The sequence below is a fragment of the Lissotriton vulgaris genome, chromosome 12 (assembly GCF_964263255.1).
Source record: "Lissotriton vulgaris chromosome 12, aLisVul1.2, whole genome shotgun sequence".
Lineage (NCBI taxonomy): Eukaryota > Metazoa > Chordata > Amphibia > Caudata > Salamandridae > Lissotriton > Lissotriton vulgaris.
The window spans coordinates 113,952,972-113,969,386 of NC_141700.1; the positions used below are offsets into that span (position 1 = coordinate 113,952,972).

The 16,415-nt window shown below is 45.0% G+C and overlaps 1 protein-coding gene across 1 annotated transcript in view; it reads left to right on the forward strand.

Moving 5' to 3' along the window:
* The window catches only part of ARNT (aryl hydrocarbon receptor nuclear translocator), a 173,475-nt gene that overhangs the window by 29,127 nt on the left and 127,933 nt on the right, over positions 1-16,415 (forward strand). Inside the window, exons 2-4 of the mRNA XM_086947454.1 lie at positions 805-916; positions 1,498-1,542; positions 2,417-2,461. Coding sequence (XP_086803580.1) covers positions 805-916; positions 1,498-1,542; positions 2,417-2,461 — 202 coding nt within the window. The remainder of the gene's footprint in view (positions 1-804; positions 917-1,497; positions 1,543-2,416; positions 2,462-16,415) is intronic.

Below are 16,415 nucleotides of genomic sequence, written 5' to 3' on the forward strand. Positions count from 1 at the left end.
CTTAGTTTCTCTTTCTAATTCTCCACTCAAAACCGGTTTCATTCACTTTAGTTTAGGGAGTGTCCTCTGTTGTGGGGTCTTGATCTGGTTTTACAAAGGGGGTCGGTGGGCAGGTAAAATCACCTGTCAACCTAAACAAACGCATCTTTCACTAACATCCAGTCAAACATAACCTACTTTACAGACACTATCCACACTATTGTGGTGGAGATCTACTTTGGGGGTATCCATGATGTGTGTTAAAATGTCAACCTCCTCCAGTGAATTCACAAATAGTTCGGCTGGTGGTTTAACCCAGAAAACAGGCTAGTAAAAGAAGACTGTGCATGGCCGTCCAGTTTTCCCAGTTCACTCTTCAAATGTTGAACCGTACATAAGTGACATCAATGCTGTACACCTGTTCTGTGACATTTAGTGTCTTGTGATATAGCCACTTCCTGACCTGTTTATTAGTACCTATTCACTGCCTGCCTCCAGGACCTGTAGGAATACTGCTAGCCCCTTGCCTTCTGTGACCTCACTGCTCTATCCTCTTGTAATAGTAATGACCTCCTGGCCTGAGCCGCCTGTATTTATTTTTATTTTCTTGATATATATTTTTTTATTTTGATTCAGGTCTCCTGCAGTGTGTGTGTGTATATATACGTGTATGGTGAAACATGTTGAAAACTAACGTCTTTTGCATAAAGGGTGTTCAATAGCCATTATTCGGTATTGTGTTTATATAAGATTGCAGTTACATGTGAATATGATTTTCTGTGTCACTTTAAAGATTTTCCATTCTTTTGTTTCTCTTCACTTCAGAGATGGCATCAGAAGTCCCGAATCTTGGTGGCACCATGGCCTCTGGAAGTAATGGGTCAAGCACCCAAGCGGGTGGAGCCCTTGTCCAGAGAGCGAACAAAAGACGTCCTATGTGAGTGAAAATGAGTGGAACAATGCTAAGTTTCTTCAAATGTTTCCTACATAGCCCTGTTGGGCAGAGGCTTCCCAGTTGATCCTGGTGAGCGTTGGTTAGTTATATCTCCCTTAAGGTATCACCTGATTGCATGTGACTGACTCAGAGGTGTGTAATGCAATGTATTCCCATTACATGCCTTGCATCTCTTAAGGCAGTAGTGCTGGTTGGCGACTCTGTAAAGCGATCCATCCTGAATTTTTGTATTGAAGGCTTTTATTGCATTCTAGCAGACAGTAGGGAGCCAGTTCAGCCATAAATGTCAGTGTGATGCTGGTACCTATTATAGGAAGACTGTGCGTTCAGTGTAGCTCTGATGCTCTCTAAAAGATCTTTTTAGAGAGCAATATTCATATGCAACCACCTACGAAAATGTCATGGAAAGGAGCAGGGATTCATTTTGGGCATGGGTTTGGTAGGTTGTTGTTTAGGACGTCCGATAATTGACATTCCTTGTCGGGGGTCGCGGGCACATTGCAAGCTGCTTGTCCTGAGAGCAGAAAGGTTTTTATTAATGTTTGTTCTGGTTTATTTTGTAGTCTCGATTTTGATGATGACGACGATGACAACAGTAAATTCCTCCGGTAAGTGGTGAATTTATCTCAACTCAAAGTACAAGCTGTTTTATGGTCATTTGGGTACATCTGTACTGAATGTCCTGAGCCAGTCGTGATGCACTTATGGAGGTCTGCAGGATATCATGAGTCATACAGAGGACCAGACAAAGTATTTTTAGATTTACTTGGAGCATGTTGATGGTACAGTTTTCCCTGTTCTCTATTGCTTTTAAGGTACTTTACATTCTACAAAATCGAACACATTTTATTTAAAACTGCTCCTCTTTACCTAATGTCTCGCCTTAAAGAATGCAAGGTGAACGAGGGTTCAAATCGATTCATAGTCCATTTCAGTCATTGGTCCTTTTTTTCTCCTTCTACATTCAGAACTCTGTGGTGGTACTTTCCACTTTTACTAGCCAAATCAATTTTCAGATGGTTTCTCTGGGAATGTGACCGTGCTTGGATGACCATATTTTTTTGCTCTTATCTTTTCATTAATATGAACGTGTCTGCGGAACAAAATACCAAAAGCCATTTACATTGATTTAGTAATTGTCACATTTATATTTGTAAAAAAGGATCTACCCGAATGCTTTACACTTTACTTTTTGTTTGCTACACTCCTTAGTGTCTGGGGACTCTTGCCTTGGGTGACTGGCTGAGTCTTGTTCTTTGTCCTGCAGGCTATTCAGTTGCACCTAGAAATGATTTGCATGTCAGAACGGCAATCTAATTTTCTCCTTATCAAGAAGAACTTTTGTGCAAATTCTGTGTGCATATATATTTAATATATGTATGTGTCTGTCTGTGCACCACTCAGGCCCGAGGAAGTAGTATTCTGAGTTGTCCTTTGTTCTGCGCGTTTTAGTGAATAATCGTTGCTAATATCTCTTTCCAGGTGCGATGATGATTCGCTCCCAAATGATAAGGAACGATTTGCCAGGTAATATTTGTTGACTTTGCTATTTCTCCCAAATGCGTGCTGGTCACGGTCAGCACAACTAAAGCCTCTTCATCCACAGCCTGCAAGACAAATTGCATTCCAATCTTCATTGCCTCACTTCTGCACCTCACTCACGTTAATGGCAAGTGTTCTGTAGTGTGAGGTCTTTTGTGGGTCTTACTTAGATATTGTATAAGTTAAGATCTCCTGTGGGGTTTCACATAGATATTATTCAAGTTGTCTTAGTTCAAAGGTCTATAGTATGGTTTGTTTCCATTCCTACTGAACATGCTAATATATCCCTGTAACGTATTCTTAGTTTAAAAAAGCAAAATGAAACCTACTTACAAAGTTCACTACAAAGCTAAGAAATTGCCACAGTAAATGTTAGCAAAAAATGTCTTCTTTTTACCCCAAAAGGTGAACATAAAAGCAAGTAGAAAGAGGGTTTTACAATGTGAATCTGTGCTAGATTCTCATGCCGTCCATTATTCTGCCATCTACTGGCTGGTTTCTGAAAGTCCTTTTCAGATTTCACGTGAATCAGCACATTTCTGCTAGCTTGTGAGACATTATGTTTACCTACATGGTGCTTCGAGGCTGTTCTGTGATGTAAAATCCGATTCTTGGACATTGCCAGTGAACAGGGAGGCCATCTTGAGTATATGGACTGGGCACTGGTGAATAAGAGTTCCCCAGCTACATGATAGCTTCACTAAAACCAAAGATCTTTGGTATCAAATATCTCTTATTAATAAACCCACACTGATTCCAGTGATAGATTTATTATTACATGCACGCAGAGGGTACCTTAGAGGTGCCCCCTGAAAACCTACCAACCTCTAGTGTACTGGCTAACTGGTGCAGACCAACTTGCCACCACAGACTGGTTTCTGAACCCCTGCAGTTGAGAGCCCACTGTCTAGGAGGGCAGAATAATACCTGCTCCGGCCGAAGGTGTGGTCACCTCCTCCAAGCAGGACGGCAAAAAATCAGCATATCAAGGAAGGAAGCTTCAAAGACCTCTGTCGCCTTTGATATGTGACCCTGTCTTTCCCCAGACAGGGCCTATTTGGCACCAGGACAAGTGGGAAAATGAGCAAGTGTGGAGTGTTCACTATAGGGCCAGTTCCACCACTAAGGCGGGCTACCTGATGTGAACAAAAAAACTAGAATTCTGCCATCTTGGTTTTTTGGTGGAATTAGGCTCACCGGGTCTGGCTTATGCCCACTTCCCACAGGAAGGGGTCAATATAGGGGGAGTAGTCACCCTAATGTTAGTAGTCCATGGGTCACTACCTGTCCCTCCCCTTATTGCCCATAAATTGAGTCTGTAGGTGGCACCCCTGATGCCAGGAACTCAGATTTGATGGACTCCTAAGAAGAGGACAAAGCAAAGCCATGAAAACGAGAGTTGAAGACTTTATGTGGACTTTTTAGCTCCAAACCCTGCTTGCCTACACCAGTCTTGACATTCATGAAGAAACCAAATCGTCCTGCAGCTGAGCCTCTGCCAAAAAAACAGTAGACTCCAGCCCTTCGCAAGTTGCGAGCAGTCTCCCTTGGAGTGGAGGAGCTACCCTCTGAAGTCCGGAGGCACCAAAACAGCAGAGTCTGGTTTACAGTGTTGCCGCTCCCCGGTTGCACCGACGCAGCAGCCGCTCAGGAAGAGGTCACCATTCTCCAGAAGGTCAGATCCCCACCAAGTGAAAATACGCCAGGACCAACCGTAGGTGCTCAGCACCAATACCCCGGGTATTGGACCTCTTGCAGCAACTAGCCTGTTTGAGTCCAATCCAAACTCCAATGACGCAGAGACTGAGCAACTGTTTAGGGTTGTCAGCACTGCAGAGAGTCACCTCAGGAGTGGCCCAGTTGTCCTGATTTTTGCACCCTCAACCAGCGAAACAGACAGCCACCTGCAACGCACCAGCCCAGCCGGCCTAATACCTCTGCACCCGAGCTCCCGGACTTGTCCCCAGGTCCCTCTCTGCAGCATGTTATTAGGTGCCCCCTCCCACCCCCGTTTGGTTTTAGCATGTAAGGCTACCTGCCCGACCAGCATCCAGATGCCATAGCACAGGTAAACTCCTAACGGCTGGTAGTACTTTGGACCATACCCCTCTACTACCAACCTACTTGCAAGTACCTGTATGCCGTTTGTCTTTTTCTCCCTAGGAAAGCATTACGCATTAAGACTCATTTAAGCAAATCTTTTAGTTACCTGCGAAATTCGATATTTTAAAAAGTACTTCTTGGTGTCAAAATGCATTAAAAAAAAAAATACAAATTATTTTTTTTAATTGATCACGGATCTATTCTTTTTGTGTGTGTGTGTCTTCTTTATTGTCTGAGTACAACAAATGCTTAGCACTACCCTCTAAGCCTAAACTGCTTACTCACACTACCACAAAGGGAGCAGTGAGTGTTAACATTTTTGCCTCTGTAAACCAGTAAGGGTTGTCTAGAATCTCCTAACCTGGGGTCCCACTCGGGAACTCTGGGCATTAGCTTGCCTAATCTCCACAACGGCCCCATCAACGCCGGGGATGCCTGGCTCCACCTTGGAGACTCCCAGTAGGGACCATCCCATAGGCGAAAGTCAGGACGCGTTCCCCAGCGGTATACCGCGCCAGGATACTCCGGTAGTAATTGTGCGCGTTACAAAACAGCATATAACGGATATATATATATATATATATATATATATATATATAGCTACCTACAGTTGTGCATAATGTAGGAAAGTTCCCCTTTTTTAGGTCTCGCCTAGCGATGCAGCGCATGCACTGCTTGCGTAAACGAGATCTTTTCTCGCCGCCTAGCTTAGCGAAGCGGGACAGGATGGGTGCAAACTGAAGACATCAGCTTGGGTGAACGCCCTCTTGGAGACATCAGCTGTGCATGCGTACGGCTTGGCTCGCGGTGTTATCACAACGCCTGCTCTCACCATACGCGTGCACATCTGACGGCGTCCGGACATGCCATTTGCACGCTCACTGCGTCTCTGAGACCTCCGATGTGCACACTCATGGCGTGGGTCAGCTAACAGTATGGGTGCCGCCAACTTCAGCATGGAGCCTGCTGCAGCTCAGCGTGGTTCCCGTTTCAATTAGCCTGTTCTGTGTTGTCGATCACGGTCCGTTACGCGCTCCCATGATGTACCCCACACGCGAACATTCCCGCTTACGGTGAGCACCTGCACGCATGCACACTTTCCATTTAGGTTGTCTGTATCCCTACGCATGATGGAAGTGGCCGGACCGTGGACGCAAAAATACAAATGGCCTCAGTTGAAAGCTTAAGTAGGGATCGGGTAGGTGTAGAGCGGCGCGGTAGTGTTAAATTACCTTCGCTGTGTACAGCGGTAGCTTGTTAATGCCATGGTGCCCTCTGTCAGCCCTTATGCACTGTTCTGCACCTTGCAAAGCTGCCGAATGCTTGGTGTGCGCAAGATTGGTTTGCACGTTCAAATCAACAGAAACATTATTTGTTTACTTACATTTCCTTGATGATAATAGTTTCTAATGTGTGCATCTGTGTATTGCTCCAAATCGGGTGTAACTTGGCTGGCTTCCTAAACGGAGGCCAGCCATTGGACGAGAGGGGAGTCACTCAGTTCAAGCCCCGTCTTTTTGCGATTCGGGGGCGTGTTTTTTGCAGTTTTTAAGCTGTGACCTCATCCGTCACTCAACTTCTGAAATATACGTCCCTGAATCGCAAAAATGGCGGCGCGTTTGTTCTGCCATTTCTGGACGACCGCCGCCGGAATAAGTCGAGTCGTGACCACGTCTGTTGGCAGGTATGATTCAGTGCAGCCCTGTCTACCCTCCACACAACACCACTTCAAGGACACCAATGAACGTGAACTTACCTCCGATTAGGTCCTAAACACGCAGAAGCCAAGAAGGGGCCGAGGTGAGGCCGCTGCCGGTGCTAACCGTGGGCTCGGCCGGCCCAATCTGCGCCAGTGGATCTCCATGGCACTGGCAGGGCTCAGCTGTCCGAGGATGTGCGTGTGCCGCGAACTCCCCGCAGAGAGAACCAAATTGAGACAGAAATGCACCCAGAACGAGGGACTCGAAGGCAAAGCAGCCAGAGCGTGCTAAAGTGTTGATAGGGGGCGCGGGCGCAGGAAGAGAATTGTCCAGATGGACTCGATGCAGTGACTGACTGGCACAGCGACAAACACTTTTTGTTTTAGGCACATCTGCCCAATGACGCGTGACAGCCCACAGCCCCTCCCTGTATCTCCATGCTAGTCTCCCAAGGAGCCCTTGAGCGCTTTCTCCTGTTCTCTCTCCCGGGTATCTTAACGATGGGCTTCTCCATCTGCTCCCCCTCGCATTCGCTCGACTCCCCTATCCCTCCTTCCTTTCACTCTCCACCTTTGTGTCTTCTTCCCATGTCTTCCTCTCTCCCTCCAACCACCGCCTCGAGTCATTGTGGTTCTTCATTCTTTTCATTCCACTACTTAACATATCTGCGTCATCTCGCTTCCTTCATCCTGTTCGCGTCTTATTCTGGTATACCGCCTCTTTCTTAATTTTCTTCTCCCTCTGTTTCTCACTGTTTCGCTCTTCTCACAGCATTTCTTGATTCTCGCGCACTATGTCAAACTCACCACCTTTCCTTCCTGAAGCACCCTGTTCATTCATTCCGCACCTCTCTCCACACTCTCAAGTCCCGATCCATAAAACGTTACTTCCCCGCCGTTTGCAAGCGCAACTTTTTCAAAGTTAAGAGCAAGGCACTGTGTCACTTAAACAAACCTTGGCCAGGCGGGCCCTTGTGCTCTTCTCATCCCTGGGCTTTAATTTCAAGGAGCTCTTTCCTCGTGCCCTCACTCTGCTTGTGGCCACGCAGGCTCTTGCCCTCTGCCTCCTTTTCTTTGTATCTTTCTCTTTTCACTGTAACCCCGCATGGTCACCCTGCTGTACAATCCATCCTCACAAATCTGATCCGAATTATGCCGAAGGATCTGGTGGGTTACCTGATCACTCATAGGACACTCAAACCCCGCATGGTCACCCTGCTGTACAATCCATCCTCACAGATCTGATCCGAATTATACCGAAGGATCTGGTGGGTTACCTGATCACTCACAGGACACTCAAACCTCGCATGGTTGTACTTGAGGGAAATGCAGAAATCTTTCTTTAGTCCAACATCTGTATTGGTGCACATCCTCGCCATGAGGCCCCCAGAATACCATATCTATGGATTTCTCGAGTTTGACTCCTTACTAGGGGTGTTCTTTGTACCCCATGTACTCCACGGTGGCAGATTTTAAGGATGACAACGGACTATGTCACTGAATCACATTAGACAACCTGTATTGTCATGTATCTCATGTCCGTTTACTGAACTCGTGGCCCGATCTTCTGGGGCAACCGCACCTCTTAACGTGTTTACCTCCAGCAGCTAATCACTACATTTAAACTGGTATACTATACATTGGTAATGCAGTGCTTTTTCCATTAAAAGACCTACTAGTCCATATCACTTAAAATCTACACAATATTTGCATAAACGCAAATTAAATGAAAAACAGGTGGAACTCATTTCTCTTCAGGGATAATAATTGAAACTAAAACCAGGTTCACTTTGCTTGAATATGCAAAGGTTTATAGTAAATATGCAGCATAGTTTCATTTAAACTCGTGTCTGCAGAATATACCGGAGGCATGGGCGGGGGCGACCTGGTGAAATGGAGCAGTTATGACGGGCGCTGAGTCGATGTTAGGTGCAATTGGGTTGACCAAAGTAGTCCTCAGATCTAGGGACTTGGTGGTTTCTTTCAGCGAGTGGGGCTTTGTAATAGTTGATGTCGGGAGGGGGTAAGGTTGAGGGTCTGTTTTGAGATGGAAGGCTTGTGTGTGGCCAGATCTCTTAATGTTCTTAGATTTCTATGTGAGTAGCATAGCCAAATCTGTTTTTTTCTTTGCCTTTTTGAGACTACTTCTGTTTTTTTTAAGTCGTGAACAGGAGCACAGATCGCAGAATGGACTGAATGAACGAACTCCTTATACATAAGAATGGGACACCTGCGAGCTCGGTGTGACCCAGTGCGCCCAAGTAACTGTCACGTCAAATGATTTGACGACATTAGGTTCAACGAGCCTGTTAAATGCTGCTAGCTTTTTAGCTGCAACTATTTGTGGCCTTTGTTTTCTGTATATCATTGTCCGAACGGACCTGCTAGTATCAGTTTGCAAAGTGCTGTTAAAAAAACACGAATGGTTGAGGGTGGCACGCGTTACAGACAATGCGGGTAAAGCAATTTGTAATTTGGGGCCTGTGTTTGCATGTCCTGCGTAGGGTCATCTAACACCCTGGACTCCGATGGGCATTGTTACGATGAATAGGTACAATGGGGTTGGGCCTTCTTCAAATCTCGTCACTGTCTCTCTAACCGTCCCCTGTAGATTCTACCACACTCGTCATACATTCTTTAATACATCATCTCACATTTTGGGAGGGATTTTATATACCACAACAGTTGCTGACATCTGATGCAAGTCAACACCAAGTGGCCAAGGTATCACAAGCCAATTGTGCCATATTCTACACTATACATGTAGACACTAGGCTTGGCATAGCGGCACATGGCAAGGCACATTGATGTTTCCACCCCCACCCCTCCCCCCCCCCCCCCCGCCCCTCCATTTTCTCCTTGATCCCTCGATGGACATAGGGGCATCAATCAATCAATCAATAATAATTTTATTTGATTCAGACCCCCAACTCAGGTCAACAAATACCATTACATAAAAAAGATGTTAGATTATGTTTTTAAAAGCGGTTTTAGAAAACTTTTTATAAGACAAAATAGTTTAAAATAGTTTTGTGGCTCTGTGTGTGTGGCTCTGTGTGTGTGGCTCTGTGTGTGTGGCTCTGTGTGTGTGGCTCTGTGTGTGTGTGTGGCTCTGTGTGTGTGTGTGGCTCTGTGTGTGTGGCTCTGTGTGTGTGTGTGGCTCTGTGTGTGTGTGGCTCTGTGTGTGTGGCTCTGTGTGTGTGGCTCTGTGTGTGTGGCTCTGTGTGTGTGTGTGTGGCTCTGTGTGTGTGTGTGGCTCTGTGTGTGTGTGTGGCTCTGTGTGTGTGTGTGTGTGTGTGTGTGGCTCTGTGTGTGTGTGTGTGGCTCTGTGTGTGGCTCTGTGACACACACAGAGCCACCCACACACAGAGCCACACACACACCCACACAGAGCCACACACCCACACAGAGCCACACACACAGAGCCACACACACAGCCACCCACACACACACATATTAGGAACTCTGGAACAGGATTAGGCCCACTTGCCACAGGCAGTGACCCCAAGGATAAGTAGGCCATTAGCTACTGCTCTTCACTTTCTGTGCTCTTAGGCGACAAACCTTGCCTGCTCCTGTCCAGACAGTCATGGAGATCTTGACTCGTCCTTCAGCTATGCCTCCTCCCAAAACCTCAGAGGGCTGCCTGCACTTTGCCAACCATCCAGCATCTTCTTTGAAGTGGAGGAGCCACTTGCCTGAAGGCACTGCTGACCACGATGTCCGGTGTACCAATCTGCTGTCCACCTTGCGCAGCAGCCACCCAGGAAGAGGTCACAATGCTCCACGAGGTCAGATCAGTCTCCCCGCTGTGTTTTGAGGCGCCTGGACCTTTAGCACCTATACCTGGGGCACCTGAGCATTTGCAGCTACCAAGGCTTGTTGTGTGTCTAGTGCAGAAACCGCTGCCTGCCAAGGGATCACAGATCCAACTAGGATGCCCCAAAAGTGGCCCTGCTGTCTGTTTTCTTCCCTCTCTACAGGTCTGACCAAGAGCCGTGAGCGCCTTCGCACAGGGCCAGCTGACAAAACCCCTCTACACCCAAGCCCCCCAGCCCAGCCCAGGCCAATGAACACAGACTGTGCCTCCTGCTCCCCAGACCCTCACAAGCTGAGCTCCCCATTGGAAGCGCTGGGACTTGTACCCAAGTTCCCCTTTGCAGCCTGTTTCTAGGGGGCCTCCCTTCTTTGCCAATGGTGTAGCACGTAAGGCTACCAACCCGCCCAGCACCCCTGCACCTCGAAATTCCAGGGCAAGTAAACCTGAACTGCTGGTGGTTCTTGGGACCTTGAGCCCATAGCAACTTATGTCTTAAATGGGACCCCTCAAATAAGTCTGCAAGTACCGTTATGCAGTATATGTTTATTTCTCCGTAGGAAAGCATTACTGCATAAAAGCTCATTTGTGTGCCATTTTGTTTGATTCTAAAAACTGATTGCCCAAAGTACTTGCCCAATTACAAAGTTCTTGGCGTTAAAAATTATATGAATAATACCCGTTATTTTTCTAAATTGGTCTCAAGTTTCATCTTGAGTGTCATTGACTCTGTGTGTACAACACATGCTTAACACTACCCTTTTATAAGCCTAAGCTGCTCCGCCACACTACCACAAAATAGAGCATTTGGGATTATAAATGTAAGCCCTGTAAACCATTAAAGGTTGTCCAGACTTTCTACATAGTGTTTCTCATTTTGGTACACTACATAAAAAGCCAACTTCCTACATAACCTAAAAAAATATAAATATGTTACACCATTTTACCCAAGTAATACTTGATATGCATATGGCAGATTAGACTCTCTAAGTATAGGCTGAAATGCAGATCCCTTCAAGTAATGCTGTATCCACCACAAAGTGGGGAAAAAAATCATACTTTTTCTATGATTAAAACCATTTTTAATTGAACTCTTAATAGGTTAAAAAAACAAGAGAATAGTTTTGTTACATAACCCTCTCTATAAATTGCCATTAAGTGGATAGAGACGAGAAACCCTAGCTGTAGGGGTATGGGTAACTCTGGCTGGGAATTGCATTATATTTCTTGGGAGTAAGAGCTCCAACAGGAAAATTACTCCAGCTCCAAATAGGAGGGGGTTGCATTAGTAGTATTGTGATTGTATTAGATGTATTGGTAGTTCAATTATTAATTACCTTTTACACAGGGACACAGTGTCCTAACACTGTTTGTGTATTCTAAGTTTATTTACTTATGTTGAATGAGCATGTGGCCTCTATCCTACGGTATTCCTTGTTTGGCATTTCAAAATTACCTATGTCATTATTGCTGTCTTCAGTTATGCGACAAATTGAGTCATGTGATCTCCTACTGGATAAGATGTCTTCCTCAAGGCAGTGGTCCGATACACTTACTTCAAGAGAATTGTTATGTAGAGTGCCACTTGTCTTCCCTGACACATGTAAAAGAGTTTTAGGTAGCACAACGATTTGAAAGGTTCAAAGTACCTTAGAAAGGTCAAGGATCTTCTCTTTCTTTGTGATTAAAACCAGAGTGAATGTAACTTCATGCATCAGCTCTCCTGTCCTACCCAGACTGCTCCAGAAGATCTTTTTCCTTCATTTATGTCTGTCAAACCATCATTTCTGGGCTCCCACTGTCTAATAAACATGATTAACAATCATATGGTCGTAACAATTCCAATGTCTAGAGTTACTGTACATCCATTTGTTTCTAGTGGGGGGAGATATATATTATATATTATGTGTGTGTATATATATGTATGTATTCTGTATGTATCTTAACATAGCAACACCGGTTAGGGGAATCTGCTTAATGGTTGTATTTAAATTACTTAAGGAGAAGTTCCCTGTGATTGGATCCCACAATTGTTTGATCACTTACCAAATAAATTCCCTTTTCATCCTTGAAAATTACTAAATAGAAGTATTTTTATCTGGTGCTGACAATCTGCTAATGTGCCATCCTGGCCTATGTAGATGGATCAAGTAAATATATTATTTAGATTAATATTGTTGCTAAACATTTTTTAATTCATAAGAGATAGTTATGGTTTAATTTTCTTCCTAGTTACTAATAACCAACCAACTCTGCTGCTGGTGTCCATTCCTTGTGAGCCTGAGATAGATTCTGCTGTGCAGGTCTCTTTTTATGGCTGAGAACTAGGCTATCCTCGAAAAACTCTTATAAATAAATATATTTCAGTATGATTTCTGAGACTTACTCTTTTTTTCCCCCTACTTCTTGCTTTAAGGGTGCTTCTTGCTTACCCAGAGAGAGACAGATATTGCATTGTGTGACGCAATGTTTTCTGCCAATATTTACCAGAGTTTTCTGATCGGAATCTGAGAAGTCACTTCAAAGTTGTATGCAGTATACGACTTTGTCCTCTTGGAATGCGTAATTCCACTACATAGGCATCCTAATAGCACAACAACCTGTTTTCCATATCCCCTCCTTCCCACGTGTTCAGGAACATCTTTTTATTTTAATGTAGCTAATAGAAGTCAAAAAAAATGGGCTGCAGGCCTGCCACCTTTTTTTTATCCAAGAACAGTCTGTGCCTCGCGCACATGTGGACTCTACCCCATCAGCAGCAGGGAATTTGGTGTGTTAGACATATTTTCCACAACACATTTTGTAAAGTAAGACCTTTCCTTACTGAGTGGAGCCGGATTTTGTCCATGAATGTTTACAGCCAAACTCTCCATATTTAAGCTCTTAAAATGTAGTCCCTGTGGATTCTGTTGCACTTCTTATAAGGCAGTTTGTGCATGTTGCAGAGGATCAAAGTTCGAGGGTGTGATAGTGTAGTGCTGCAGGTCATGAAATAGTGTTCACTATGGCAAGCATTTATCTCTCTTGGGTACCAGCCTCGAGACCTCAATAGTATTTTTAAGTCTATCTAGAGTTACTGACAGTAAATTATTGTATATTATTTAAGATGAAACATGATATATTTGGATAGTGTCGCATTCATTGCATATATACCATCTTTTAATGCGTTCAGGCTCTCAACCAGTTTTCTACTGAGCTTGTATTTTATTCATTTCCTTAACATTCAGTTGTTGCCATGTGCACTGATGTTTCCATTCCTCTGCCGGGCTTCTTTATTCGTCTTGGCAATTTTAATTTAGACATCTGCTTTTTATTTTGGGAACTATGAGCAATTGTAGAGTTTAGTGACTTACAAAATAACTTTTATGCTCTGACCTGTCGCAGTCCTGATGTCTAGAACAACCAGATTCCTAGAGCTGGCAATAAATATCACTTATCGCTAAGCATTTTACTGTGCTTTCATCCCATCATTTATGCTGCTGTAGCATAAATCTTTGTGAATAGAAATCAATAGGAACTGCCTACCTATTACTGAGATGAAATGTTTTCTTTATTGTCTGTTGATCAAACTGAGGCCGTAATGTATATTTATAAAGGTTAACTGTCTTATGCATCAATGTTTGTGTTGCACTTACTCACTAAAGTCTTGTAATGTCAATTAAGCTGTTGGTTTTAGGGGGATTCTGTGAGTGCTCTATCTCCATGGTGCTACCTTTGGTGTTGCTGGGTTTGGACTTGAGCCATGTCACCATGTCCTGCACTGTTGTAGTATGCTGTTGACATTTGTATAGCACATGGTAGGTGCGTAAACTGCCTCGTAGCTCACTTGGCTTTCGATGTGGTGTAGGCAACTGTAGTTTCTATTTTTGGGATTTCCATTGACACCGGAGTCTTACTCATCTCGGGATGAAAATGTTCCAGGATTTGTGTACTGTTACAGGTCTGATTGTTGGTGTTGTGTAATGTGCTTTTAGTGTCTGAGTGGTATTTAGGGGGGCATTATCAAGAGGCTTGTCCTTGTCTTGATCATGTAACATGCGTTTTGCCCGGCGAGCATAGTTAGTCTTGTCCTAGTATTTCTCGCCGTTTGGTAGTTTGTGTACTTTGTCATGGTACATGCGGTGTTTGTAGCAATGTTATAGACCACTACAGGCAATAGCGGTGCTGTGTAGAATGGATATTATCTTGAGCGAATACTGGAAGCTGTGGGTAAGTGTGATAGCGAATATTTGTGTTTCTTGTTTTGTGGTTACCTACGTAGCTGGAATCAAGCCAGAAGAGTGATTTAGACCTGCGCATGTTTGCACCAGAAAGTGTACCCACAGCATGTAGGTCTAATTAATTCAGTCTGACAATAGCAGTATCTGATGCAACCTTTTCAAGTTGAGGAGGCTGCTTTACACTCTGATAACATGAGTACTGTTGCAACAAGAATATCAGTCACATGAGTATAGGCTTTGCACACTTTTAAAGGTGCAAATTTTGACTCCTCCCCTTGAGTTACAATTTTGAGCAGGTATTCTGCATAAGGTGCGCACTGCGCTCATCTCAAACAGTTTGCAAACTACTGCCTAGCCTGGTCAGTCATGCCATCCTAATACCCTCCCGTCTATATTTTGGCTCACAGAGGCCGTTGAGTGCCATTTGTAAATAATGTGGAATTCTCCTTCCCACCTTAACTTCCAACATCTTTACCTTTATTTTCAGTAACAAGTGATATTTCACAGTGGAAAATACAATTCGTAAAAAAATGGGCAACGTATATTTTGTCAAAGGAGACATACCCTACTTCACTAGGTAGCTTTGGTCACCAGCACATCATAGATTTAGAAGGAAAGAGCTTTTTTTCTAGTCTTAGCACAGGAGATCTAACAAGCATTGGCATATCCAATAGGTTTCAGCTTTGGGACCTTATAAGTGGACTACTGTCCACAAGTAGGCAGTACGCCCGTGAAAAGCACTGATGTAGTAAAGAAAATCATTCTGGTTACGGCGCAGTTCTGTCTATGACTTTTTGTTGCAGTTTTTCACATTTTAAAATGGTGCCACCTGTTTTTTATTTCTACGTTAAATGTTGCACTAAAACGTGCAGGCTAGTTCTGCGGGATGTGATAGGGCGCCGACGGGTAGGCGCACCCTCCTCTTGAGGCTAAGGGTCGCACTGGCATTGCTCTCCATCTCTGCCGCCAGGCATTCCAGCTAGCGCCCTTTGACCCTGCCTTCTAAAGCTTGCATCGTGAGAGGAGGGTGCTTGCACACGTGCGCCCCGATCTGAGTTAAAACTAGTGGACGTGGGAGGGGTGGCGATAGCGAATGGGCCACAGACCCTTCAGCCAAACTTTTTGTTTGAAAGAGGGGTCTGTTGTCCTCTTTGTGCCCGTCCATCGGTTGCGGGTGGCTGCAGTCGGTTGTCAGCACGTCTTCTGTACTGTAGTGTACTCACCTCATCGGCGCAACTCTGGGACTTCAGCCGCCACCGCGGGGCTCTCCCTCGGGCATGCGAGCCCCGCGTCATCACTGCTCTTCTGGCCGGGCACTCCTTGGGCGCGCGCTTCCAGCAGAAAACGGAAGTCCCGCCTCACGGAATGTTTCGGCAGTGCACGCGCACGTCTATTCCTGCTTGCGATCATTCCGCTCTCTCGCCCTGGGGTCGCATATCTGGTATGTACGCTACAGTGAGGTGCATTATTATACATTCAATAAAGATATTACAGTACAATATCCGATAAAATGTTATACTAGACTTTTTCAATTCATGTAAATACTTAGATGGCGTCTTCCGGTATCGATACACATACACTCCCCGCGCGAGCACCAGCTGAGAACAGAAAGGGCGTAGGTACCTCCAGAGCGGTTCTCACCACCTCCTGGTTTAAACACGCTGGGCATTGTTTGCCAGCCGCGCCTGGCGCGAGGCGCTCACAGGCTGGCCGCGTTTTTATCTTCTTTCCGGCTGGGACTTTGTCCTCACATAACTAAAAGAAGGCGCCAGCGCATCACCTCGACCGGTTAAGTGGGTTTTTCACTGCTGCTCTAACTGAGATGAAGTAGAGGACAGAGCTCAGGATGCTGAAAAGACGGGGATTGAAAACAGGAGGTAAATGGCAGGTGAAGTGAGTGAGGGAAATACTTAGGTAATTTTTTTGCCACCTTCTGGAACATCTGCAGGTGGTAATTGCCTTTTAAGCAGTGCTTCAAAGTCCATACACCCCTGACGAGGCGCGACAGTGCATAAAGAAGGTATAGTGGAGAAGTGTGGCTCACTGGTTAGAGGAGGCAGACCTGGAAGCAGAGGTCAGCCCGGGACCAGGGTTCAATTC